The sequence below is a fragment of the Podarcis cretensis genome (assembly GCF_951804945.1).
Source record: "Podarcis cretensis genome assembly, chromosome: 3".
NCBI classification, from domain to species: Eukaryota; Metazoa; Chordata; class Lepidosauria; order Squamata; family Lacertidae; genus Podarcis; species Podarcis cretensis.
Window position 1 is genome coordinate 4,566,118 of NC_137172.1, and position 26,768 is coordinate 4,592,885.

General features: G+C 48.3%; 1 protein-coding gene across 3 annotated transcripts in view; it reads left to right on the forward strand.

The window, feature by feature from the left end:
* EXTL3 (exostosin like glycosyltransferase 3) overlaps positions 1-22,296 on the forward strand; it is a 174,949-nt gene extending 152,653 nt beyond the window's left edge. For all 3 annotated transcript variants that reach the window (XM_079968579.1, XM_079968578.1, XM_079968580.1), the window contains 4 exons: positions 9,757-9,884; positions 12,942-13,086; positions 13,830-13,958; positions 18,628-22,296. In XM_079968579.1, the coding sequence (XP_079824705.1) occupies positions 9,757-9,884; positions 12,942-13,086; positions 13,830-13,958; positions 18,628-18,837 (612 nt within the window). In that variant the 3' untranslated portion in view covers positions 18,838-22,296. The remainder of the gene's footprint in view (positions 1-9,756; positions 9,885-12,941; positions 13,087-13,829; positions 13,959-18,627) is intronic.
* The last annotated feature ends 4,472 nt before the right edge of the window (positions 22,297-26,768 follow it).

Below are 26,768 nucleotides of genomic sequence, written 5' to 3' on the forward strand. Positions count from 1 at the left end.
CTCCATTCTGAAGGAAATCAGCCCTGAGTGCTCACTGGAAGGACAGATCGTGAAGCTGAGGCTCCAATACTTTGGCTACCTCATGAGAAGAGAAGACTTCCTGGAAAAGACCCTGATGTTGGGAAAGATGGAGGGCACAAGGAAAAGGGGACAACAGAGGACGAGATGGTGGGACAATGTTCTTGAAGCTACCAGCATGAGTTTGACCAAACTGCGGGAGGCAGTGGAAGACAGGAGTGCCTGGCGTGCTCTGGTCCAGGGGGTCACGAAGAGTTGGACACGACCAAACAACTAAACAGCAACAAGCTTTTGTTTCCTGAATGGTGCCACGGACTCCCTGCGTGGATTACAAGGACCTCCTGGGGTCTGCGGACCACCAACTGGGAACCTCTGCTCTCGGCTGACTGCTGTTATTGGTTTCCAGTACCTCCAAATGGCTAGGGGAAGAGAGTGGGTGGGTGTTTGTGTTTTTCCATGGCCACGTCTCTGAGTCGTTGTCTTGAATCAACAATGGTTGTCTGTTCCTTGTCAAAGAGACTTGGGCATGGTGGAGTTCGTAGCCCCAAGGCAAGTTCCTGCATGAGCCTTCCAAGCATAATTTTATTTGTGCGTCCTTTTCTCCACACGCAGGGTTCCAGCACACGGGGAGACACAAGACCCAGTTGGCAAATTTCCCCTCTGCCGACGTGCCTCCCATTTTTTTCTTTCCTGTTAGAATTATTTGTGATTGTGCCTTCGATATCTCGCTTTTAAGAAACTCCCACCCACCACGTACAACCCTCACTCGGAGTATTTCTGACCATGGGATATAATAATACAGTGGACGCTCAGGTTGCAAACGTAATCCGTGCAGGATGCACGTTCACAACCCACAGTGGCTCAATTGAGCAAGTGTGGGTTGCGATTCAGCGCTTCTACGCAAAGAGCGATTTAGTGCTTCTGTGCATGCGCAACTGGCGAAACATGGAAGTAACCGGTTCCGGTACTTCCGGGTTTCGGTGGTCTGTAACCCAAAAAAACAGAACCTGAGGCGTCTGTAACCCCAGGTATGACTGTAATAATAATAATAATAATAATAATAATAATAATAATAATAATAATTTATACCCCGCCCATCTGGCTGGGTTTCCCTAGCCACTCTGGGCGGCTTCCAACAAAAGATTCAAAACATTGAAACATTACATTGAAACATCAGTCATTAAACACTTCCCTAAACAGGATGTTTACCCAGTAGTTTCTTACACTTTTTGAAATCAACTTTGCTGAAGACCAGAGTGCGGGTCTGACTGCATTCAGCTTTCCTTTTCCTCTGTATAATGAATCCCAAGAGGAACGTGGTCACTTCCTTCCAAGACCCCGACTGCTTCCACCTCATCCATCAACAACACACACTTGAGTTTTTTGGGGGGATGGGCTGGGCAGGAGGCACATCAGGTACTACAGAAAGATCTCCGGGTGACTGGCAGCAGCTTAATAAGGGTGTCTGCTGTCTCCCAGTTGTGTAACACTTGGCAACATCAACAAAAAGTCCCCCCCCCCAAAAAAAAAAAATGCAAGAAGGGCTTTTACACTTGCCAGAAGCTCTGCTCTGCCTTCGCCGGTCTTGGAAGGATCCTTTAAAAAAGTCCCATATGACCAGAGAATTTGCGCCTGTCCATTGGGGGATATTTGTTGTTGTTTAGTCGTTTAGTCGTGTCCGACTCTTCCTGACCCCATGGACCAGAGCACGCCAGGCACTCCTGTCTTCCACTGCCTCCCGCACTTTGGTCAAACTCATGCTGGTAGCTTCGAGGACACTCTCCAACCATCTCGTCCTCTGTCGTCCCCTTCTCCTTGTGCCCTCCATCTTTCCCAACATCAGGGTCTTTTCCAGGGAGTCTTCTCTTCTCATGAGGTGGCCAAAGCTTCAGAATCTGTCCTTCCAGTGAGCACTCAGGGCTGATTTCCTTCAGAATGGATCGGTTTGATCTTCTTGCAGTCCATGGGACTCTCAAGTGTCTCCTCCAGCACCAGAATTCAAAAGCATCAATTCTTTGATGATCATCCTTCTTTATGGTCCAGCTCTCACTTCCATACTGGGAAAATCATAGCTTTAACTATACGAACCTTTGTTGGCAAGGTGATGTCTCTGCTTTTTAAGATGCTGTCTAGGTTTGTCAGGTCTTGATCTACAGGGTGGCAATTTCAAAAGTCTAAATAAGGGCTTGCACACCATTGTTCTGGGTTCTTCCTCCTTCCTGCGTGTGGGGAGCGAGGACCCTGTTGCAACAGATCAGTAAAGACCAGGCTTATGAGCTGTTTTGCTTCTCAGTATTCTCTGGTTGGCCTCTGTTATTTTCTCCTACCAATAGCGAACCTACATAAGGAGTCTATATGGGCTCTTGGATACCCCATAAGGGGGGGAAAGGGCAGATTTTTGTTTCAAGTGGCAACATAATAAGACCCCTGGGACAATTCCCTGATATTTATAAACCAGATAAAAAGGAAAGAAAAAAGGACATGTTACTACTTCCTAATAGCAATCATCATCCTCATCCTCATCATCCTAGGAAATGTGAATGTAGTCACCAAATTTTGTATCTTGTATGTTCAGTTTTAGTTTTCGTGGAGTATTGTTTCCTTTTTATTTGTTTCCTTCAATGCGTTATTGATTTGTAGGTTTTTGAGTAAACAAATAAAAAGAAATATTATTTTAAATACCAGTATTCTCGCCCCAACCCTCTAACACACTGGCCCCAGATTCCTTATAAAGAATCGCAGAGATTAAATGGCTCCTGCCTTCAATTAATGAGTTCAGGGTTATGGTGTCCATTAATCTACGTCTCCAGAGAGGTTGCCCCTTCCAGTTGCACGAGGAAGGAATCCGCTCTCTCTTCCCTCAAGAGGCAGCATTCGCATTCTGGTCTCCTGCACGTTTACAGGAAAAACAGCAGGAGAATCAATGTGACTGTTTGAGCTGCTTCCTTAGACTATATTGATCCGCAGGGTGTTTGCATCTTAAATATCTCCAAATAAGTATTCTCTCATTATGCAGAAATCTATATATGTGTACAGCTGCATTATTCTTGCTGCTATCATTATTATTGATTACTATCAAAGCTGCATGGAACTAGGATTTAAAAGCTGCCTTAATGCACCATGAAGCCTGGACAGCTTAATATTTAAGATCCGGGAAATGGAAAGGCTGATGTTCTGCGTATAATCTTTAATTATTCCCTCCTTAGCGATTTGAAATGTGTAACTGCACTGTGACCTGTTTCCTTGTCATAGGCGGACTTCAGATGCCAGTAATTCACATACGTTGTGTAATTCTTTATCTCCTCGACATCTGATGGGAGGGCGTTCCACAGGGAGGGAGCCACCACCGAGAAGGCCCTCTGCCTTGCTCCCTGTTTCTGTTTTACCCTGTCAATTGGCAGTTAAGATATTTTGTTTAGTGGCTCCCACCTCTTTTGCTGAATAAGTATTCTGTTCTGGTTGAAACTACTTGTTGTTGTTTTTTAAAATAACCGTAACCGTTTGATATGTATATTACGTTGCTGTAAGCCAACGGTTCTCAAACTTCCTTCTCTGGGCCACACTTTTCAGGATAAACATTTGCTCGCACTGCACCAATATTGATAAGAAATACGCTGGAAAGCAGAATGAAACAACAACTACCGACGCTTGATTGATAACGTAGAACGCTATCCATATTCTGCAAATATTTTTATTTTTTTTTTAAAAAAAGTTTTAGTGTTTCTTTGATTGTCCTTGAATCTTCCTCTCACACCCTTTGAGCATCACTGCTGTAAACTGTCCCGGGGAAGGCGGGTGAGAAACCTTGCAAACTAATAATATGCAAATTCGTTAAAATGGAAGCGCTGCTCCCTGCACATTGGTGAGTGTTGGTGCATTTTGTAAAGAAAGTTGTGGAGCCCGAGTGGTGGAATTTTTGTGTGCGCTTGCCTAGCAAAAGCCAGGTGCAGTGGCGTCGCAATGGGGGGGGGGCAGTGCGCTCCGGGTGCCATGTCTGGGGGGGTGACAAGAAGGCAACCCGCAGCGGCCCAAGCTGCATGTGGAGGATCCTCCGTTCGTGGCTGCAGCTGTGAGCAGATGATCCCGGTGCCCGCGGCAAACCATTATGTACAGCGCATGTGCGGCCTCACACACATGCGCTGTCACAGCTAAAAATTGGTTGCTGTTTCTTTAATGCTAAAAGAACTGAGTCAGCATGAGTCAGTGGCCTGCAATGACTCATGCAACCTTTCACCAAATTGTACCTGTACATATAGAGTGGTCAATGTTAGTGTTGGTGTGGGTTGGTTGGAATGTAGAAAGCTGGTTGCATTTGGTGTGTGTAAAAGCTGTCGGTCGTGGTTGGAGAAGAAGACTTTTCAAGAATAAAAGCAGCAATACTCTGCAAGAATACTCTTTCTCAAAGACTCTTTTGTGCCAACTAAGGTCTGAGGACTAGGCAAAGGAGTAAACAGGATGTCAGAACCTTTTCTTTTTCAAACACTGACATGCGCTGTACATAATGCCGCCGCACATGCGCTGTACATAGCGGTTTGCCGCCGGTGCCGCTCGAGCGCCATACAGACGGCAGTGGGATCCCTCTGTCACCACTACAGCCCCATGTAGAGGATCCTCCGTTCGCGGCAACAGCTGCAAGCAGAGGATCCTGGCACCGTCCGCACAGCACTGGAGCACCGCTGCCGGCAAACCGCTATGTACAGCGCATGTGCGGCATCACTATGTACAGTGCATGCGTCGTATATAGCGACACCGCACATGCATCCTACGTAGCAATGCCCCGTCCCAGGTGTCACGATGCATCCGTTTGCCACTGGCCAGGTGACCTGGGCTTTTCCTGCCGGGCGCTGCTGGGATGTTGCAAAGGCAGGGGAAGGATCCCAGGTGCATCATGCGCCCCTTTCAGTGCGCTGCTCGCCGCATGATCCGCGATGCCCACCATGCGCCTCCTCCACTCACCCTAGCCAGCTGCCTTCTTTGCTTGCCTTGGATATTCCTTCTTCTTTTGATAGATCTTTCTTGGAACATTCTAAATGCCTGCTTGTCGAATGTTCCATATTTTTCTCTCTCTCTCTCTCTCCCGCTATTGACAGGGGAAAGTACTAATGTTGGCTTAATGCGGGGATTTAATCATGCCAGCTGTCACCTGGTTCCTTCCGACAAATATTTTCCACCGCTAATGGTTTCAGCGCCAGATTTTATTTTTTTGTTAATGCGATCCAAATGTAATCTTATTTAATAGCATTTCACCACCGTAATGCCGTATTTCTCTACGCTTGTTTAAAGACTTTGCTCGCTATATGAAAAATGTAGGCATGGGGGTGGTGGTAAAGGGAGTTTCTGCGTTTTGGAATGGGAAATGGACATCTTAAGAGCTGTGATGGGGGCACTTGTGTCTGGGGGCCAAATGTGGACTCCCCCAATTAATCATCATCTTATTTGTAAGCTGCCTTTCCATAGTTCGCAGCCATGCGCAAGGCGATACTCCAACGTGAAAATATTTGCTTAATTACAACAAGTGGTCATGAACAATAAATAAAAGACATCTAAAAAGTGTGCAACCAAATTGAATGATTTCCAGATAAACCATGTTGTTGTTGTTTAGTCGTTTAGTCGTGTCCGCCTCTTCGTGACACCCTGGACCAGAGCACGCCAGGCACTCCTGTCTTCCACTGCCTCCCGCAGTTTGGTCAAACTCATGCTGGTAGCTTCAAGAACACTGTCCCACCATCTCGTCCTCTGTCTTCCCCTTCTCCTTGTGCCCTCCATCTTTCCCAGCATCAGGGTCTTTTCCAGGGAGTCTTCTTTTCTCATGAGGTGGCCAAAGTATTGGAGCCTCAGCTTCAGGATCTGTCCTTCCAGTGAGCACTCAGGGCTGATTTCCCTCAGAATGGAGAGGTTTGATCTTCTTGCAGTCCATGGGACTCTCAAGAGTCTCCTCCAGCACCAGAATTCAAAAGCATCAATTCTTTGGCGATCAGTCTTCTTTATGGTCCAGCTCTCACTTCCATACATCACTACTGCGAAAACCATAGCTTTAACTATAAAAAACCCATAATAAGATCTAAAAATCCTCTGCTTGGTCATCAGAACTCTCTCTCCAGGCCACACCCATCTCCCAGGCCACACCCCCTGCCAGCCCTGCTTTACACCCTCCTTGAGTTCTCTTGCCTGGCTGAAACATGCCCTTGAACTCTGGTCAATCTAGCCCACTTTACAAAGGTAAAAATTGCGTCCATTGCCCTGCCCACTTTTGCCTTTGGCCCCATGGGGCGCAGGTAGCACTGTGGTCTAAACCACTGAGCCTCTTGGGTTTGCCGATCGGAAGGTCGGTGGTTCGAATCCCCACGATGGGGTGAGCTCCCATTGCTCTGTCCCAGCTCCTGCCAACCTAGCAGTTCGAAAGCACCTCAAAGTGCAAGTAGATCAATAGGCACCGCTCCAGTGGGAAGGTAAACGGCGTTTCCGTGCGCTGCTCTGGTTCGCCGGAAGTGGCTTAGTCATGCTTTTTTTTTTTAATAATATTTATTAAAGATTTTCAAATATAACAGAAAAAGAAAAACATCCAAATTTAAAACCTTATTTTCATTGGCATCTTTCCAGGACTTCCCCTCCCCTCCCCCTCTTGTATTCCAATTCTTTCAAATAGATTCAACAAATTCTTACCCCAAATTTTAAAATTATTATCATTGGCCCAATTTAAAAAAAATATTTTCCCATCCCCTAAAATCGACCTGTTCCCTTCCACGAGTTCCCGTCTTTAATATGCAATACAGATTAAGATAAACAGAAAGATAAAAAAAAGAATAAAATGTAATTTAACACCCTTTGGATTCCAAATTTCCCTCCCCCCCTTTCCCGGTTGCGTTCCCAATGTCCATCAATGTCTACTGTCATCCTGGAGCTCCCACATCTAAACCACATTCCTTCACCAGTCCGCTTTGCCGTCTTTTTATTAGTCTTTGCCGTCTTTTGGTCATCTTTGATTTCACATGTCCGATCTTGGAAGGAGTCTATCTTCCAACTTTATCCAGTTCTTGTTATTCTTATTGTTCTTGTTGTTCTCTCTCCTCCTCTTTTTTTTCCCCCTGCTCTCCTGCACAAATGTTCTAATTCCAAAAAGCTTCTGATTCCTCTGCAGAGGCTTTGTTATTCAGGAACAAAACATTACGTCAAGTCCCTTCCATTCTTCAATAGATAAATCTATTGTCTCCTTTAGTGTGTAGACCTCTGTAGACAAAATAGTGTTCCATTTCTGCAGTTTCCCAGGCGATAAAAAGTCCTATTCAAATTCAATGCCAACAATACTTGTAGTGTCCCACAGCTCCTCTAGAAGGATTATAGTAACTCAGTTTCCTTCCTGATCACACCCAACAGTCAAAGTAACTTATTATTCCTTGTTTTAAACAATTTATATCCAATTTGTAACAAATGTGACCAGCAAAGTCCTCGTAACAAAGTTCTCTTTTTGTTCTTCCGCTTTGACAGCTCCTTTGACAGCTGTCAAAACCTCTATTTCTCCTCTCCCAGCGCTCTTTCAGATCGCTCCCGGGGTTTCCGGGGGGGGGGGTTGCATTTTAATTAACATTCCACTTTTCTCCTCCAGCCCAGTCTTATAATTTTCCATCGCAAAGTTAATAACTTTATCAAAAAAAGGTTACACTCGATCTTAGTTGTCAAATCCTTTGCTTTAGCTCCTCTACAACAGGGGGGAGGCTGACTTCCTTTTTGCACCTCCCCCGCTCGCTCCGAATTTAAATAGAATTTTCCCCCTTTTTTAATTCAAGTTCCAATTACTCATGGGTTATTCTTTTAAAGACCAAATTTTCAATGGAAGAAGTCAGCGCTCTCCGTCGAATGGCATGCGGCTTCGCTTGGCAGGGGAAGCGGAGGACTCACAGCACACACCCCCATCACCCGCTCCGCAGCCTTTAAAAAGGCTCCTTCGCGGGTCGGGGGGCGCAAACGGTGCCCGCCGAGTCACCATGCCCATGGGTTTCAGCGCCCATGGTTTTTGAGGGTCCCCGCGTCGCCGGCGCGGTAGAACCCAGCCCCTGCCGAGCAGGCTCCCTCCGGAGCTCGGAGGGAGTCCGCCATTCGGCGATGGCGCCAACCCGGAAGTGGAAGTGGCTTAGTCATGCTGGCCACGTGACCCGGAAGCTGTACGCCGGCTCCCTCGGCCAGTAAAGCGAGATGAGCACCGCAACTCCAGAGTCAGCCACGACTGGACCTAATGGTCAGGGGTCCCTTTACCTTTACCTAAGTTTGTTCTTGGTATGAGCTTTCGTGTGCATGCACACTTCTTCAGATATACTGAAACAGAAGTCCCCAGACCCTTATATATAATGAGAGGGTGGGGAGATTACTCAGAAGTGTGGTGTGAATGGGTGATTTAGGTGTGGTAAACCTGTTGATAACTGTTAATGACTGCAATTGGTCTTACAGGAAAAAGCAAGGGGTGAGATGGCCAAAAATAGCTTTATCATGTATAATGAGATAAGAATCCAATGTCTCTATTCAGACCTGGTCTCTCCATGGTTTTAGGTTTGGTAATAAGTTGTAATTCAGCAACTTCACTTTCCAGTCTGTTTCTGAAATCCTTTTGTAATAAGACAGCTACTTTGAGATCTTATAGAATGTCCTGGGAGATTGAAGTGTTCTCCTACTGGTTTCTCTGTCTTGTGATTCCTGATATCAGATTTATGTCCATTTATCCTTTGGATGGTTGTTTTTCATTCAAGTTAACAGGGAGAATTAGAGGAAATGCTATACAAAAAGTATAAACAGTGAATGGATAATCTTCAGTGAATACCCATAAGAATTATATGGACAAGACTAATCTCCTGACAGATATAGAATGAATCTAGAAAATAGAGGAGTATAAATGTGTATAGACCACCAAACTGTAAAATATCACAATGAGAATACAGTGGTACCTCGAGTTACAGACGCTTCAGGTTACAGATGCTTCAGGTTACAGACTCCGCTAACCCAGAAATATTACCTTGGGTTAAGAACTTTGTTTCAGGATGAGAATCGTATGGTAGCAGCGCGGCAGCAGCGGGAGGCCCCATTAGCTAAAGTGGTACCTCAGGTTAAGAACAGTTTCAGGTTAAGAACAGACCTCTGGAACAAATTATGTTCTTAACCCGAGGTACCACTGTAGCTGAAAGTCAAACACTTGGGTATATTTACATTGGGTATGTAGGTAGGTAATGTATGTATTATATGCAATGTGTTGTATTGTCTAATTTTAAGTTTAACAACAACAACAACAATAATAAATCAAGCACTCAGTCCCCTACCTATAGCTGGACACAGTAACGTTAAGGAAGAGCCCTAAGGAAGAGGTATAGAAAGCAGTCCTAAGTCCAAGGGCTGAAGGTGACCCAAGTCATAGGTGGCTGAAGGTGGACTCTCCCCCTGTCTATCAGACAGCAGCATCTTTAGGGGAGGGTAGCTTAGAGCAGAGGGAAGGGCAGTTAACACACACACACACACACACACCCCACATAGAGTCTGTGCTCCAAGTCATTCTCTCCAGAGTCGCTTCTCCCTGGCTGCGGTTATCCACATACATGCATAATGTCCTGTTAGGGGGCTCTGTGTCTCTATGCTTGTGTGATACCTTAGGAGATCTCTGGAACAGGAAAACCCCCTCCCTTTTACGTCCACTGCGAGATCTCGCCCAGCATGAGTTGTTGTTGTTTTTTATTTAGAAAAAATACTTCTGTTCCTTAGGTGGTGCGCACAGAGAAGAACAGCCTGAACAACCGCTTCCTGCCCTGGGATGAGATTGAGACGGAAGCCATCCTGTCCATCGACGATGACGCCCACCTGCGCCACGACGAGATCATGTTTGGATTCCGGTGAGCCAAAAACTTTGCTCTTTAACGGGCAAGGGACGGATCCTGCCAAAGGGGCCCAACAGCCTCTTCCCTTCCTTCCCATTCATTCGGGGCCGTTCACTGTTGCCTCTCTCCAGCAAGCCCAATTAAGCTAACCCAGCGGTTCCCGAACATTTGATTTTCCGGGTCCCCGCCACCTTGATTCCGTTATCTCATTCTCAGTGCCTCCCCTGCAGAAAAGCATTATTCAGAGCAGTGGTTTCCACGGCACACAAAGAAAGATAATACAGTAAAATTCAAAACGGTAACAACCAGTTGCACCTTCATTCAGAATTGGGCATAGGCAAACTCGGCCCTCCATATGTTTTTGGGACTACAACTCCCATCATCCCTGAACACTGGTCCTGTTAGCTGGGGATGATGGGAGTTGTAGTCCCAAAGCATCTGGAGGGCCGAGTTTGCCTATGCCTGTTCAAAATCCTATTGTTTAGTTGAAATAACACTGATGAATTTGATCCAGTGATACCAGCTTTTCAAAGCCTGAAATAATAATAATATAATAATAATTTATTATTTGTACCCCGCCCATCTGGCTGGGTTTCCCCAACCACTCTGGGCGGCTTCCAGCAAAGATTAAAAATACATTAAAATGTCACACATTAAAAACTTCCCTGAACAGGGCTGCCTTCAGATGTCTTCTGAATGTCAGGTAGTTGTTTATCTCTTTGACATCTGGTGGGAGGGCATTCCACAGGGTGGGCGCCACTACCAAGAAGGCCCTCTGCCTGGTTCCCTGTAGCTTTGCTTCTCGCAGTGAGGGAACCGCCAAAAGGCCCTCGGAGCTGGACCTCAGCGTCCGGGCAGAACGATGGGGGGTGGAGACGCTCTTTCAGGTATACTGGGCTGAGGCCGTTTAGGGTTTTAAGGTCAGCACCAACACTTTGATTTGTGCTCGGAAACGGACTGGGAGCCAATGTAGGTCTTTCAAGACCTGTGTTATGTGGTCTCGGTGGCTGCTCCCAGTCACCAGTCTAGCTGCCACATTCTGGATTAGTTGTAGTTTCCAGGTCACCTTCAAAGGTAGCCCCACATAGTTCCCCATCGCAGTAGTCCAAGCGGGAGATAACCAGAGCATGCACCACTCTGGCGAGACAGTCTGCGGGCAGGGAGGGTCTCATCCTGCGTACCAGGTGGAGCTGGTAGACAGCTGCCTTGGACACAGAATTGACCTGCTCTTCCATGGACAGCTGTGAGTCCAAAATGACTCCCAGGCTGCGCACCTGGTCCTTCAGGGGCACAGTTACCTGATTCAGGACCAGGGAGTCCTCCACACCTGCCCGCCTCCTGTCCCCCCAAAACAGTACTTCTGTCTTGTCAGGATTCAACCTCAATCCATTAGCTGCCATCCATCCTCCAACCACCTCCAGGCACTCACACAGGACCTTCACCGCCTTCACTGGTTCTGGTTTAAAAGAGAGGTAGAGCTGGGTATCATCTGCATACTGATGAAATGAAAGCCATTTACACCTCTAATGTCCTTCTTCTGCCCTCTTGCCTCTTATTGTCCCCTGGAAATCCCTCCCCCCCCCCCAAGGCATACCACCCATTTTAGCAACCACTGAGCACTTTGTGGCCAAACAAGGCTGGTTTTCCTCCCTTCCACTTGCATAATTACGCTGTCCTTTCTGCTTTGAGTCCTAACTTATACTTCCCTCTCACGTTGCATGTGAGAGAGACTGTTTTTGAGCATTGGAGCAAAGGGTCTCTGTCCTTTCCTCCTCCTTTCCTGAGGAGTTCTGCTCTCCCGCGTGCCCCCCAGCAAGGGAAACTGTGTCTTGTTCATAGATCTTACTCTCCCTATCTGCACGAGGGGATATCTTCAGGAAAAATTAGCTGCGGGGTCTTATTTCTCTAAATTCCCACCGCATGCAGATGTTTGGCTGCAACAAATCCTTATTTTTAGCAACGTGCCTCTATTTATAGTCGCAGTGCAAGAGGGACTGCTCCTTGCTGGCACGACTTGAGGAGTCGTGGGAGTGTTTTTGTAGGAAGGGTAATAAGCCCTAACCACGTTTATGAAACTGGCATTGTGGGGGGAAGAGACATGGAGAGATGGCAAGATTTGCTTCTCCCTCTATAAATCTTGTTTTTAAGTGGATGAGGAGAGGCCTGTATAGCCATATACGGCCCTGGTCAGATGATCGACGTGGACCTCACTCAAGATATGGGCTTCACTTCAGATAATTATCAAAGTTTGCAGGCTGTGTATGTGCATAGAATCATAGAATTGGAAGGGACCAAAAGAGTCATTTAGTCCAGGGGTCGGCAACATTTTTTGAGGCTGGTCCGGCCCACTCCCCGGCAAACCTCTCGGTGGACCGGAGCGTGTGCGCCGGAGTGTGCACTCAAGCTATTTCTGGTGCTCTTCTAGCTGCCGTATTCTGGATTAGTTACAGTTTCCGGGTCACCTTCGAAGGTCGCCCCACGTACAGCGCATTGCAGTAGTCCAAGCGGGAGATACATAGACCGTGTGCACCACGTTGAGCTTCTTGGAGTGTAAAATGTAATGGCCCTAGGAGGTAAAATAGTAGCAGGAGCATTTTGTGAGATGTGTGGCTCTGTAAGCTAAAGCTCTGGTTTTCTGCCCCGAAATCCAAGTGGCTGTGATTCGCAGTCCTGCCCTCGCCCTACCAGTAACTTTAGGAAGGACGAGCTGTTTCTGTTATCATTACAATAAACAGAAGAGAAACAAAATGTGTGTCTGTGTGTTTGCTGAAGAAAAGGGTAGAAACCAAGAAAAAGCTGAATGTTAAAAGTCTAAAAGAAAGTGTGTGAGGGGGGAGTCCTCTGGGCTTTGCATTACAATCAGCCTCTGTTCTCATTGTTGCCCATTTTCTTTGCTGAATATTTGCCGCCTGGCTTAACAGCGAACGCCCTGTGATGTCTGCCTAAAACAATGTATGAATCAGCCGCCGTCGGCTTGGTGAGAGGGCCGCTTGTGCTGGTGTTGTGCGGCGCTCTTTGTCCCCAGTCTGTCCGCCTTGTTCCATCTCTTCCCTTCCCACTTTGCATCTTCAGGGTCTGGAGAGAAGCCAGGGACCGCATTGTCGGCTTCCCTGGGCGCTACCACGCATGGGACATCCCTCACCAATCCTGGCTGTACAACTCCAACTACTCCTGTGAGCTCTCCATGGTGCTGACGGGCGCTGCCTTCTTCCACAAGGTAAGGGAGGGGGACCCCAGTCGCTGGGAGTGGCTCTCAGCTCAGCCCTCCACAAGGGACGGAGCTTCCTTTGCCAACCTGCCTGTTCCTGGTGGGCAGAGGGAGCTGTTATTCTCACAGGCCACATCCACAGAAGCCGGGAGCCAAACTCAAGCTGTCCTGTCCTTCCACCTGTTCGGGCACGATGGAGAAAACAGAACAGGGCTGAGAAATTGTCCTCTTGGGCGAAGTAGAGGGAAGGGGTGCAGAAACTCGTGATCTAGTGGTTGGAACCAATATCGGGCCGTCTTTTCAGTGCAAATGGACTTGCCTAGGTGGGCAGTTAGAGAGCCAGCGAAGGAGCTAAGCACTGTTCCTCCTTCCCTTGTCTGGAAGGAGTTTGGACCTAGAATGGGGCACAGATGCTGTTGGACTCCAACTCCCATCATCCTCAGCCAGCATGGCCAGTATCCAGGGATGATGGTAATTGGAGTGCAGGAACATTTGGAGTTCCACAGGATCCCCGTCCCTGGCTTACACCCAGATCCAATGTGGTTCTTCTGAGGCAGAGAAGAAAATGAAATCGAACAAGCCATTGTGTTATATTGGGTCCATTTCACCTGCGCAAGACTCTTCTCTTTTCCCCAAGGTGTGTATATTTGGACTCAGCCAAGGGAAATCAGTGGCATTTGTGTGGTGGGATCTTGACCATTTTCTGATGTTTTCCCATTCTCCTTCCCTCTCTCTCTCCCTTTCACCTGCAGTACTATGCCTACCTGTATTCCTATGTGATGCCCCAGGCCATCCGAGATATGGTAGATGAATACATCAACTGTGAGGATATCGCTATGAACTTCCTGGTCTCTCATATCACCAGGAAGCCACCGATCAAGGTAAGCGCTTGGCGGGGGACTTGAGAGGACCGTTCCCTTTTTTTGCTAGGGCAAAATTATCTCTCATTCCTGAGCTACTAGGGCAGGCGCCCCCAAATTCGTCCCTCCAGATGTTTTGGGACTACAATTCCCATCATCCCTGACCACTGGTCCTGTTAGCTAGGGATGATGGGAGTTGTAGTCCCAAAACATCTGGAGGGCCAAGTTTGGGGCATGGCAAACTGAACGATGGTGTGGAAAAGAGGATTGCAGCATTTAATCAATTAAACTGTTAGGTCAAGTGGAAGAAACTTCCCATCAAGTAAAAAGCTTCCCCTATATATAAAAACACACACCCAAGCTCATGCACAAATTCACAATCTGTTTTCATTGCCTTTTTCTCTTTCCCTTTGGGTTTGATACAATATGATCTAGACCAGGCCTGTCAAATTGGCCCTGGGATGTGGGAGAAAGAATAACAAGTAGAGACCCCCCCCCCACCCCAAGGATTGAAAACCACCCTGCAACTTAGGAAATCCTGTATTTTGTGTTATCAATTTAATTTAGGAGTCGCTTCCCATGAAACACCCCAAAGCAATGAAAAATAAAGACAACAGCGATTAGAAAGCAGCATATATCTGGTCCAGTGTGGGTAAAGAAAATCTACACTTAAAACACTTTGGCAGTCTTCAGCAGACTCCAGAGAGATAGCGTAGGGGATTCTTATGGGCCAAGTTAGGGGCCACCACACAAAAGGCCATATTTCTGCATTGTCCAGAATGAACCTCCTAATAGGGTGACATCTTCAGGAGGTCATCTCGTACAGGTTGTATGCAGAACGATTGGTAGTGCATATAAGGAGTGGGGTGATCTTTTAGATCTCACCTGCAGTTGTCTCAAGGCACAAATAAGCTCCGTGTGTAAGTTATGGCACTTTCTGAACCCACTACTGCTAATAAGCTCCCCCCTCCAGATACCCCAGAAGGAGAAGACACTGACCTTCCTTGAAATGGCGCTTCTCAACCTGTGGGTCCCCAGATGTTGTTGGACTACACCTCCCATCATCCCCAAGCTCTGGCCTTGCTAGCTAGGGTTGATGGGAGTTGTAGTTAAACAACATCTGGGGACCCGCAGGTTGAAAAAGGGGGAATGTCTCCATTCAGATACCTTTGGCAAGGGAAGCTCGTTCGGTTGTCAGAGCCCAAACGTCCTCGCCTTTGAGGACAAAGACAACGCCCAGGGGGTGCTTTGAAAATTTGGAAGCATTCTACAACATGCAAGATGGTGGTGTTCCCCATGCAAAAAAAAAAAAAAACCATGCAAAAAAAGAGTAGATCTTAGAATCATAGAATCCTAGAGTTGGAAGAGACCACAAGGGCCATCGAGTCCAACCCCCTACCAAGCAGGAAACACCATCAGAGCCCTCCTGACATATGGTTGTCAAGCCTCTGCTTAAAGACCTCCAAAGAAGGAGACTCCACCACACTCCTTGGCAGCAAATTCCACTGTCGAACAGCTCTTACTGTCAGGAAGTTCTTCCTAAGGTTTAGGTGGAATCTTCTTTCTTGTAGTTTGGAACCATTGCTCCGTGTCCGCTTCTCTGGAGCAGCAGAAAACAACCTTTCTCCCTCCTCTATGTGACATCCTTTTATATATTTGAACATGGCTATCATATCACCCCTTAACCTCCTCTTCTCCAGGCTAAACATGCCCAGCTCCCTTAGCCGTTCCTCATAGGGCATTGTTTCCAGGCCTTTGACCATTTTGGTTGCCCTCCTCTGGACACGTTCCAGTTTGTCAGTGTCCTTCTTGAACTGTGGTGCCCAGAACTGGACACAGTACTCCAGGTGAGGTCTGACCAGAGCAGAATACAGTGGCACTATTACTTCCCTTGATCTAGATGCTATACTCCTATTGATGCAGCCCAGAATTGCATTGGCTTTTTTAGCTGCCGCGTCACACTGTTGGCTCATGTCAAGTTTGTGGTCAACCAAGACTCCTAGATCCTTTTCACATGTACTGCTCTCAAGCCAGGTGAGAGCAGTACATCTTACTGACTTGCACAATTCCTTTGAGTATTACTGTATTTTTCGCTCTATAGGACTCACGAGACCATAGAACGCACCGGACCATAGGAGGGGGAGAACGGGGAAATAAAATTCTCCCCCTCTCTGCTCAGCGCCCCTTCAGCGAAGCGGCAGGAGAAACTGTGCCCCTTCCATGTCTCCTCCCGCTTCGCTGAAGGGTGCTGCGCAGAGAGGGAAAACTGTGCAGCACCTCTCCAGCGAAGCAAAGCCGACCCCTCTCGCTCTCCAGGCTTCAGGCGGCTATCTGCAAGCCTTCGGAGCGCAGCGGGAACTCCTGCTGCGCTCCGAAGGCTTGCGGATAGCTGCCTGAAGCCTCCTGAGCACAGTGGGAGTTCCCACTGCGCTCAGGGGCCTTCAGGCGGCTTCAGTGAAAGCAACGCAAAGCCTCCGGAGCGCGGGGGGAGCTCTCCCTCTGCGCTTCGGAGGTTTCACGTTGCTATTGCTGAAGCCAAGGAGCCTGCATTCGCTCCATAAAATGCACATACATTTCCCCTTCATTTTTGGAGGGGAAGAAGTGCGTCCTATAGAGAGAAAAATACGGTACTTGAGATGGGACCAGCCCTCATAGCTGTCAACTTTTCTTGTGAGGGATCCTATTCGGAATGAGGGAATTTCCCTTAAAAAACGGGAAAAGTTGACAGCTATGCCAGCCCTTGCCATAGGGGTCAGGGTACCCACTGCGTAAGGCCTAGGACAGGTCTCCAGAGGCCCTTTAATTTGGCACCGTCATTAGCTGGTATTTCTCCAGAGCAAAGTCCATCAGCGGCTGTTAGTAATTGCTTTGACCTTTTGGCTCTGCTTAGCAGCCAGATTTGGCAGGAGGAAGACGGAGGAGACTTCTAGCTGAAGCCGACCTGCCGAGGTCCCTGCCAGGCATTATGTGTCTCTTCATGAAAACGAGCCTTTGCGGATAAGGGCAGCCGCTTGGCGTGGGCAGAGCAATCTTTTGGCTTCCCAGAGTCGTCGTGAGGGCTCCAGAGGGGGTGGGCACAGGGCCTCCCTCTCCCACCCTGCCCCTCCTTGGCCTCAGGCTCAGTTGGCGTAGCTGGGTGTGCCCGCCTTTGGGGAGGTGCTCTGGTGAAGTGCAGTGTTTCTGGAAACCAGAATCGTCCCAGGATCAAAGGCCGTGTCGGTCTGCCATAGTTGAAACAAAATTAAAAAATTCCAACTAAGACCAACTAAGTTTGTTCTTGGCATGAGCTTTCGTGTGCATGCACACTTCTTCAGATACACTGAAGTAACAGAAGTCTCCAGACACTTATATATAGTGAGAGGGTGGGGAGGGGTATTACTCAGAAGGGTGGTGGGAGATGGGGGATTGGCTGATAGGTGTGGTAAACCTGTTGACGACTATTAATGACTGCAATTGTTCTTACAGGAAAAAGCAAGGGGTGAGATAGCCAAAAATAGCATTATCGTGTATAATGAGATAAGAATCCAATGTCTCTATTCAGACCAGGTCTCTCCATGGTTTTAAGTTTGGTAATAAGTTGTAATTCAGCAACTTCTCTTTCCAGTCTGTTTTTGAAATTCTTTTGTAATATTATAGCTACTTTGAGATCTTGTAGAGAAAGATCTAACCCTAACCCTAACCATAACCCTTTATATCCAAAGTCTATGTAATGTTATAAGAGGTATTTAAAACCTGCCAAAGATTTCAGATGTGTACAGTGGTCTGTCAAATATAATGTGAATTTCTCCCATTCTTTGCTGAAGTTTTGATCCTCCTGGTTTCTGGTTTTCCCAGTCATTTTTACCATCTCTGCATAGTCTACTACAGTGGTACCTTGCTTCTCAAACTTAATCCGTTCTGGAAGTCTGTTCCAAAACCAAAGCGTTCCAAAACCAAGGCACGCTTTCCCATAGAAAGTAGTGCTAAACGGATTAATCCGTTCCAGGCTTTTAAAAACACCCCCTAAAACAGTAATTTAGCATGAGTTTTACTATCTAACGAGACCATTGACCCATAAAATGAGAGCAATAATCAATGTGCTGTACTATAAAATAAATAAGACAGTATTGTAGATGATAAAGATTAAAATTAATTTTTTTTCTTACTTGCATTGAGGATAGTCATTGTTTGGATGGGAGGCTTTTATCCATTTCCGCAGTCACACAATCAATCAATCAATCAATCAATCAGTAGCTGAACTGGGTTCCACACAGTCACAAAAAAAAATTAACTGAAAAAGCCTCAAAACAGAAAACGCAAAATAAATAGCAAACACAAAAGCAACAAATACAAGCTCCAAATATCACCTTAGAACACTATAATCAGAAACGGAAGGCTTGAATGAGGGGACGCAAATTAGCAGTGCAACAGGAAACACAGGGGGACTCAAAACGGAGCATGTTTGGCTTCCAAAAAAAAGTCTGAAAACCGGAACACCTACTTCCGGTTTTGCAGCATTCGGGTTCCAAGTTGTTTGTGAACTAAGCTGTTTGAAAACTGAGGTACCACTGTAGTTTAGTGTGCCAGTCCACTCTGTGAGGAACCCTGCTTGAGCATCCTTTGCCCAGCACACAACTTTGGGCTGCTGAATCCTCTTGGGGGACTCCTCCCAGCTCATGGCCTGCTTCCCTTGTCCTCCTCCTGTGCGCAGGTGACGTCCCGCTGGACCTTCCGCTGCCCCGGCTGCCCCCAGGCCCTCTCCCACGACGACTCCCACTTCCACGAGCGGCACAAATGCATCAACTTCTTCGTCAAAGTCTACGGCTACATGCCTTTGCTCTACACCCAGTTCCGCGTGGACTCCGTCCTCTTCAAGACCAGGCTGCCCCACGACAAAACCAAGTGCTTCAAGTTCATCTAGGCCTGTGTGGAGACGCGTCTGTGTGCGTTGGCTGCGGACTTCTGGATCGAGACCGGAGGCGAGGAGGGAGGCTGGAAGGGTTTCCTCCTCCCGCTGCTGCTCCTCTCCCCTGGGACAGGCACCACCTTCTGCCTGAGGAGAAGGACACAGCGGTGGCTCCCGCCATCTTGTGCCAGCCCCACGGGGACTGTAAGCCGTGGGGCACCACCCATTAAAGACTCTGCTTGGTATTGTGTACTGAGGAAAAACTGAGACTGGTTAGTCCCCCAGGTAGTGGGTTAGCCAAGGGCAAAACTGGGGTTTTTTAAATATTAATTATTATTTAAAATGGAAGTGTTTTAGATATGCCTGGTAAGGCTTTCTATATTTTTTTTCCCAGAAGGTGGGAGGGGGCTGCTGGGAGGGAGGGAGGGAGGGGATATTTCATGTTTGTTTCGCCCCCGGCCCATGATGTTGTTTGGGGAGAAGCAGAGGCCCCAGGAAGCTGCATCCAACACGCTCTGGCCACCCCGGCCAATATCCCAGATTTCTTTCTTGTTCTCAAGGAGGGAATACCTGGCCACCTGAGGCCTCCATCCGTTTGCTTCTCAGTGAGACCAGCTTGGGATTTCCTGGAGGAAACCGTGGATCCCTTTCCGCTGAAAAATACCCTCTCCCTGCAGCTGCCAAGGAGCAAAGTGATTCCAGGGAGCTTCTCTACACCCACCTGTGCTAAAGCATCCTGCCGCATCAACCTTTTTTTGTGGCGACCCAGCCACCCAGCGGCGCTTTTCCCAGCTGCGGGTGCCCCTAGTGGAAAATGGGTGCCCTTTCCCTGCTGCTTCCTTGCAGGCTCGGGGGGGGGGCTGCTGCTTCTCTCTGTGCCACGCAGGGGCATCGCATAAGCACCCCACCTCCCTTTGCGGAAGCTCAAAGGTCTTAATTTAAGCATCGTGGGAAGTTTCCGCGCCACAGGCGAAGGCAACGCCAGGGTGACTGCAGGCGAGTCATTTGGGAGTGCGGGTTAAGTTTTCTTTTAGATGTGGCCTCTTAGGGATTCTTCAACAAGACACACACACTCGTAACGGGGCCATGGTGTGTTCCGGATGAAAGGTGCTGTATTCCTGCTCATGAAGTGTACCCCAAATCCATCCTCTGTCAAGCAATCATGTCTGGTCTCAACAGCTCTCTCAGCCCTGATGCCTAAAACTGCCCTTCTTCTCCTCCCTCCTGTGCCCTTTATCCTCTATGGCTCTTGGGACCGGGGTGCCGGCAGCCGCTGGAGAGAGACAGGTGAGTGGTCTACTCCCCAGGAGCGCTGGACCCCACGGGAGACTGCACACAAATTAATATTATTGTTCTAAAGAGTGCAGGGCCGTCTCTGCCCCCCCCCAATTGCTTTCAAGCTACTTCTGCACAGAGGTTTGGTTCCGCAGGGGGCCTTTTCTAGAAAGGCTCTCACTTCGACATCACATTGGCCAAGTAGGCCATTGTGTGCAGTCTTTGCAAAACTATAAGAGATGGTATGGAACAACTTGCTGCCCGCCACCCCGGCTGCAATTTAGATTCCCCTTCTCTTTTTTATTTATAGAAAGGCAGTAGTGAAATAGCCGCCTTCCTGTAGCATCCGGGAAGGTTGGCAGTCCCCTTGATATATTCTCCCACTGCGATTCCTGTCCTGGGGTCCTGATTTTTGCATGTTGTGGGTGCTGGTTGGAGCTCTGAAGGCAAAAGGTAACCATCACCCTCTTGTGGAAATGCAGGTGGAAGGGGGGGCTCTCTGTGCCCCATTTGGGCAGGAAGCGCATTCGCCCGCTGGCATGTTTGATGGCTGCGACTCACGAATGTTTACAGACCTCTCTGCTCTTTTTTGCATAGTCTTCAGGGACTGCAATTCCCCCTTTGCATTTTCAAAAGGAGATTCTCTCTCTTTTGCACCCGGTAACCCAATAGTGCAGTCTGTCGCCATGCGAGTTGAAATGTAAAGGACAAAGGTGGCTGTCCCAACGGAAGCAGGTTCTCCTTAGGCAGCCCCCGTCCCACTTCTAAGCCACATGTCTCGTTCTCCCCATACTCTGCTCCCTGCCTGGATGAATGAATAATCCTCAGCCAGGGCAAAAGAGGTGGTGGTACATAAAACGTTGGATTCTCCATGGTGATCAGCCTCCTTCGCATGTCCACAACATGTACAGGCGTCCTCTGTTGGGTGCGCAAGGCTTAAAAGGAAGCCATGTGCAGATGGTCTCTCCGTCTGGTGCAGGCATCCCCAGACTCGGCCCTCCAGATGTTTTGGGACTACAACTCCCATCATCCCTAGCTAACAGGACCAGTGGTCAGGAATGGTGTTAATTGTAGTCCCAAAACATCTGGGAGCTGAGTTTGGGGGTGCCGGATCTAGTGGATGGGAACGTGACATGAAAGTAACTTCATCTCTCCCCGTCCACGATAAGCGTCGCCCCTCCTGTTCCTCCTAGTGCATTTAAACCTCTGTAAGGTGCCAAGCTAGGTTTTGGACATCCACTCAAAAATGTGTGTACATGGTTCCTCCTCCTCATCGTCCTCCTTTGCTGTGCTGGTTGGAGGTTACCCAACTTGGACCCCCACCCAAAAAAAGGCACAGGCTGCTCTCCATCCTGCTCTGCCAGCGGTGTTCTCTGACCTCTGTTGGATGTGTGGAAACCCAGATTAGAACCACAATGCACAGTTCAAACACAAGCAAGCACTCGCTCTTTTTGGAATACGGCCAGGTTTTTTTTTAATAAAAAAAAAAATCACACACATACACACGTGCACTTTGGGCTTTTTAAAATAACCGGGGCTGTTTTTTAATCGCCCCCTTCAATGTTGTGATCATCCCAAATGGAGATTTCTAAAAAGATAACATTAGCAGGCCAAGGTGGAGCCTTGCCGTGCCGTCCTCTTCATGTTGTGCTAAGTTTGTGGGTTTTTTCTGCCGGGAAAAGGAGGCGGTCGATTATTGGAGCCATCCCTCGGGCTGATGGGCACCTGGGCAGGAGAAGGCAGCGGTGAGGTGAGAGAAAGTCCCTTTTGTCTGGAGGGAAGTCCAGCGGCTTTTGCCAGACCCTGAACACCCGTGTTGGTGCCATTCCTCCTAAGAAGCTGCCATCCTCCGCTGCTCAAAATGCTGGCCCTTTTTCATTTCTTTGAGGATATAGGAAAAGGTGGGGTCTGCGTGACGAGGGAGAAGGTTTCCTCGTCCAAGGGCTTCTGGCATCTCTGCAACTGGGTACAGCTGCTCAATTTTATTTCCTCTGCTCTCCCCTGCCCAGCGCAACGGCCATTTGTGGGCCCTCTACCCCTTGCCACTATGAATGTGTTTTAAAAGCTCTGTGAGCACCAAATTTTAAAAGACGGGAAAGCAAAAAGTGGGGGCGGGGGGAATCTAAAACCTTGACACGAGCACAATTGTTCATATGTTGAATTTTGTAAAAGGGTGAAATAAACTCAGTTTAACTTGAACGCGTCTCAAGACTCTTTGCCACTTTTAGCAGAAGGGGACAAGCACTGACAGCGAGTGGGTGTCGCAATGTCTACTTCATTTAAATAGTGATTTCCAAACTTCTTGGGGGGCCTGTCCCCCTTGGTGATCCCCAAGGGCCCCAAACCTGTACGAAGCGTTATTCAGAGTGGCGGCTTGCACAACCCGCTAAGGAAGCACCCACAACAAAATTCAGAATAGTAAAGCATTTGTTGCACATTTACTCAAAATCCGATTAAAATTATTTGGTTTAATTCAAGAAAATTGATCAACTTGAACCATCAATTTATACCAGCTTTTCAAAGACCGATAGACATTTACATTTCCAGCACAGCCCTTCCTCTTAGCACCCTCCCCTGGAAATCCCCCCCCCCCGGGGTTATTACTCACCATCAAGTAAGAAAATTCCTTCCAGTAGCACCTTAAAGACCAACTAAGTCAGTTCTTGGTATGAGCTTTCGTGTGCATGCACACTTCTTCAGATACACATTGAGCCGCATGAAATGGAAGTCCATCTAAGAAGTGTGCATGCACACGAAAGCTCATACCAAGAACTAACTTAGTTGGTCTTTAAGGTGCTACTGGAAGGAATTTTTTTATTTTGTTTTGACTATGGCAGACCAACACGGCTACCTATCTGTATCAAGTAAGAAGATAGACATGCAAAATGATTGGATGCATGCAATAAATGATGTGTGGCTGGTTTCTAGGAAAACTCCCACGAATTCACCATACCTGAATAAGTGAGTTGCACAATATGGGCTCACCTAGGAGCAGAAGCTGCCTCTTTCTAATAGACAACGTCATTAGTGCATTACAATCTTTATTGCCCTGGAGGAAATTGAGGTTAATTTGCAGTTCGCCCAAAACGGCTTTTTGTCAACCTTATCTGTTCATGCGGTCTCAGCAGTCCAGCTCGTTCTTCCCCCTCCGTCCTCCCCTCCCCCCCCCCAGTTTTCAAAAGGTTTCCAGTGATTTGTATCTCCCTGCACCAAGATTGGTACAGCCGTAGACTTTTGACTCCAGCTCTTCCTTGCTAAGTTGCCGAGGACAAAAAAGGAAAAGCAGAGACAAGAGAAAGGCGTCAGCTGCGGGTCGTAAAGCCCTCGTCTCTGAAAAGGCTTTTCGCGGCACGATTGCCTGCGCAGAGACGAGCCCGTTGAGATCCATGGGGCTTATGCCTGGAGAAGTAAGCATTCTGTGCAGCGTGTATTTATAGCATACACTGTTTAGCAGGGGGTGCCAACGCACCCCCGTGGGCGCCTGGTGTACCTGCTAACACTGGCCATGAAGAAGAGTTTGGATTTGATATCCCGATTTATCACTACCCAAAGGAGTCTCAAAGCGGCTAACGTTCTCCTTTTCCTTCCTCTCCCACAACAAACACTCTGTGAGGTGAGTGGGGCTGAGAGACTTCAGAGAAGTGTGACTGGCCCAAGGTCACCCAGCAGCTGCATGTGGAGGAGCGGGGAAGCGAACCCAGTTCACCAGATTACGAGTCCACCGCTCTTAACCACTACCTCAGAAACTCTCTACAAACTTCCCCTCCAATATCCACTGTTGCTTGAGACCTTTTTCTCTCCCTGCTCACTCCCTGCTTGGCACCAGCTCATCCTCCCCATATCAAACGTGCGCCCCATAAACCTGGCCACCTTTCATGGGACTGGATGACTACCCTCCCATCTGTTCTCAACAAAGGCATTGGGAGGTGCAGCATCTTTGTTGTTTAGTCGTGTCCGACTCTTCGTGACCCCATGGACCAGAGCACGCCAGGCACTTCTGTCTTCCACTGCCTCCCGCAGTTTGGTCAGACTCATGTTTGTAGCTTCGAAGACACTATCCAACCATCTCGTCCTCTGTCGTCCCCTTCTCCTTGTGCCCTCCATCTTTCCCAACATCAGGGTCTTTTCCAGGGAGTCTTCTCTTCTCATGAGGTGGCCAAAGTCTTGGAGCCTCAGGTTCAGGATCTGTCCTTCCAGTGAGCACTCAGGGCTGATTTCCTTAAGAATGGATCGGTTTGTTCTTGCAGTCCATGGGACTCTCAAGAGTCTCCTCCAGCACCATAATTCAAAAGCATCAATTCTTCGGCAATCTGCCTTCTTTATGGTCCAATTCTCACTTCCATACATCACTAGTGCAGCATCTAGTCTAAGGTAAAAGGTACAGTGGTACCTTGGGTTAAGAACTTAATTAGTTCCGGAGGTCCGTTCAAAACTGTTCTTAACCTGAGGTACCACTTTAGCTAATGGGGCCTCCCGCTGCCGCGGCCGCGTGATTTCTGTTCTCATCCTGAAGCAAAGTTCTTAACCCGAGGTACTATTTCTGGGTTAGCGGAGTCTGTAACCTGAAGCGTCTGTAAATGACCCCTGGATGATTAAGTCCAGCTCAAGGCAACTATGGGGTTGCGGTGCTCATCTCACTTTCAGGCTGAGGAAGCCGGCGTTTGTCCGCAGACAGATTTCTGGGTCATGTGGCCAGCAGGACTAAACCACTTCTGGCGTAACGGAACACCGTGACGGCAGCCAGAGCACATGGAAATGCTGTTTACCTTCTCGCCACAACGGTACCTATTTATCTACTTGCACTGATGTGATTTTGAACTTATGGGTTGGCAGAAGCTGTTAGAGAGCAACGGGAGCTCACCCCGTTGCAGGGATTCGAACCACCAACCTGATCAGCAAGCCCAAGAGTCTCAGTGGTTTAGACCACAGCGCCACCCGCTTCCCTACCATCTAGTCCAGGCCTCCTCAACCTCAGCCCTCCCGATGTTTTCAGACTACAATTCCCATCATCCCTGACCACTGGTCCTGCTAGCTAGGGATCATGGGAGTTGTAGGCCAAAAACATTTGGAGGGCTGAGTTTGAGGAAGCCTGATCTAGTCTAACTCCCTGCAACACAGCAATTGCAGCTTAAGAATCCCTGATATTGGCCATCCAATATCTGCTTAAAAACCTCCAATGGAGGAGAGTCCATTATCTCTTGGGGGAGGTCTCTTCTGCGGTTGAACGGCTCTTACTGTCAGGAAATTCTCCCCACGGTTGAGTTGGAACCTCCTTCCTTGCAATTTGAATCCATTGGCTTGGAGCCTCAGAAAACAAGCTTGCTCCCTCTTTCATGGGACAGCCTTCAGATATGTGAAGATGGCAAAGAGGTTCAAAGTGCATCTCTCTCCCTGTGAGCGCAGTGGGAGCCCTTTTGTATTGTGCCACCCCAGCCCACGCCAGCAGACATGTGGTGTCAGTCCACACCCTCAAGGCAACCATTTTGTGTTATGGTCAAGCCCACACGGCTTCCATTGGGTGACAGGTGACCCACGGCACATTCTGAACACCCCAGCTGCGCTCCTTGGCGGCTGATGTCTAGGACCGCATCTTGAGTCGCTGCAATTTCTCTGAAGAGCGTCAGTCAGTTAGCAGCACTGCATTGTGACTCTCCCAATCTGGTATTTCATACAGATAAGGTGGCCTCGCGACCTTTCGTCGTGGTTTCCTCTGTGAGTGGCTTTTTACGTTGATCGATCATCTACCACATAATAATAATAATAATAATAATAATTTATTATTTGTACCCCGCCCATCTGGCTGGGTTTCCCCAGCCACTCTGGGCGGCTTCCAACAGAGATGAAAAATACACTAAAATATCACATATTAAAAACTTCCCTGAACAGGGCTGCCTTCAGATGTTTTCTGAATGTCAGGTAGTTGTCCATCGCCTTGACATCTGATGGGAGGGCATTCCACAGGGCGGGCGCCACCACCGAGAAGGCCCTCTGCCTGGTTCCCTGCAACTTGGCCTCTCGCAGTGAGGGAACCGCCAGAAGGCCCTCGGAGCTGGACCTCAGTGTCCGGGCAGACCGATGGGGGAGGAGACGCTCCTTCAGATATACTGGACCGAGGCCATTTAGGGCTTTAAAGGTCAGCACCAACACTTTGAATTGTGCTCGGAAACGTACTGGGAGCCAATGTAGGTCTTTCAAGACCGGTGTTATATGGTCTCGGCGGCCGCTCCCAGTCACCAGTCTAGCTGCCGCATTCTGGATTAGTTGTAGTTTCCGGGTCACCTTCAAAGGTAGCCCCACGTAGAGCGCATTGCAGTAGTCCAAGCGGGAGATAACCAGAGCATGTACCACTCTGGCGAGACAGACTGCAGGCAGATAGGGTCTCAGCCTACGTACCAGATGGAGCTGGTAAACAGCTGCCCTGGATACAGATTTGACCTGTGCCTCCATGGACAGCTGTGAGTCCAAAATGACTCCCAGGCTGCGCACCTGGTCCTTCAGGGGCACAGTTACCCCATTCAGGACCAGGGAATCCTCCACACCTGCCCGCCTCCTGTCCCCCAAAAACAGTACTTCTGTCTTGTCAGGATTCAACCTCAATCTGTTAGCCGCCATCCATCCTCCAACCGCCTCCAGGCACTCACACAGGACCTTCACCGCCTTCACTGGTTCTG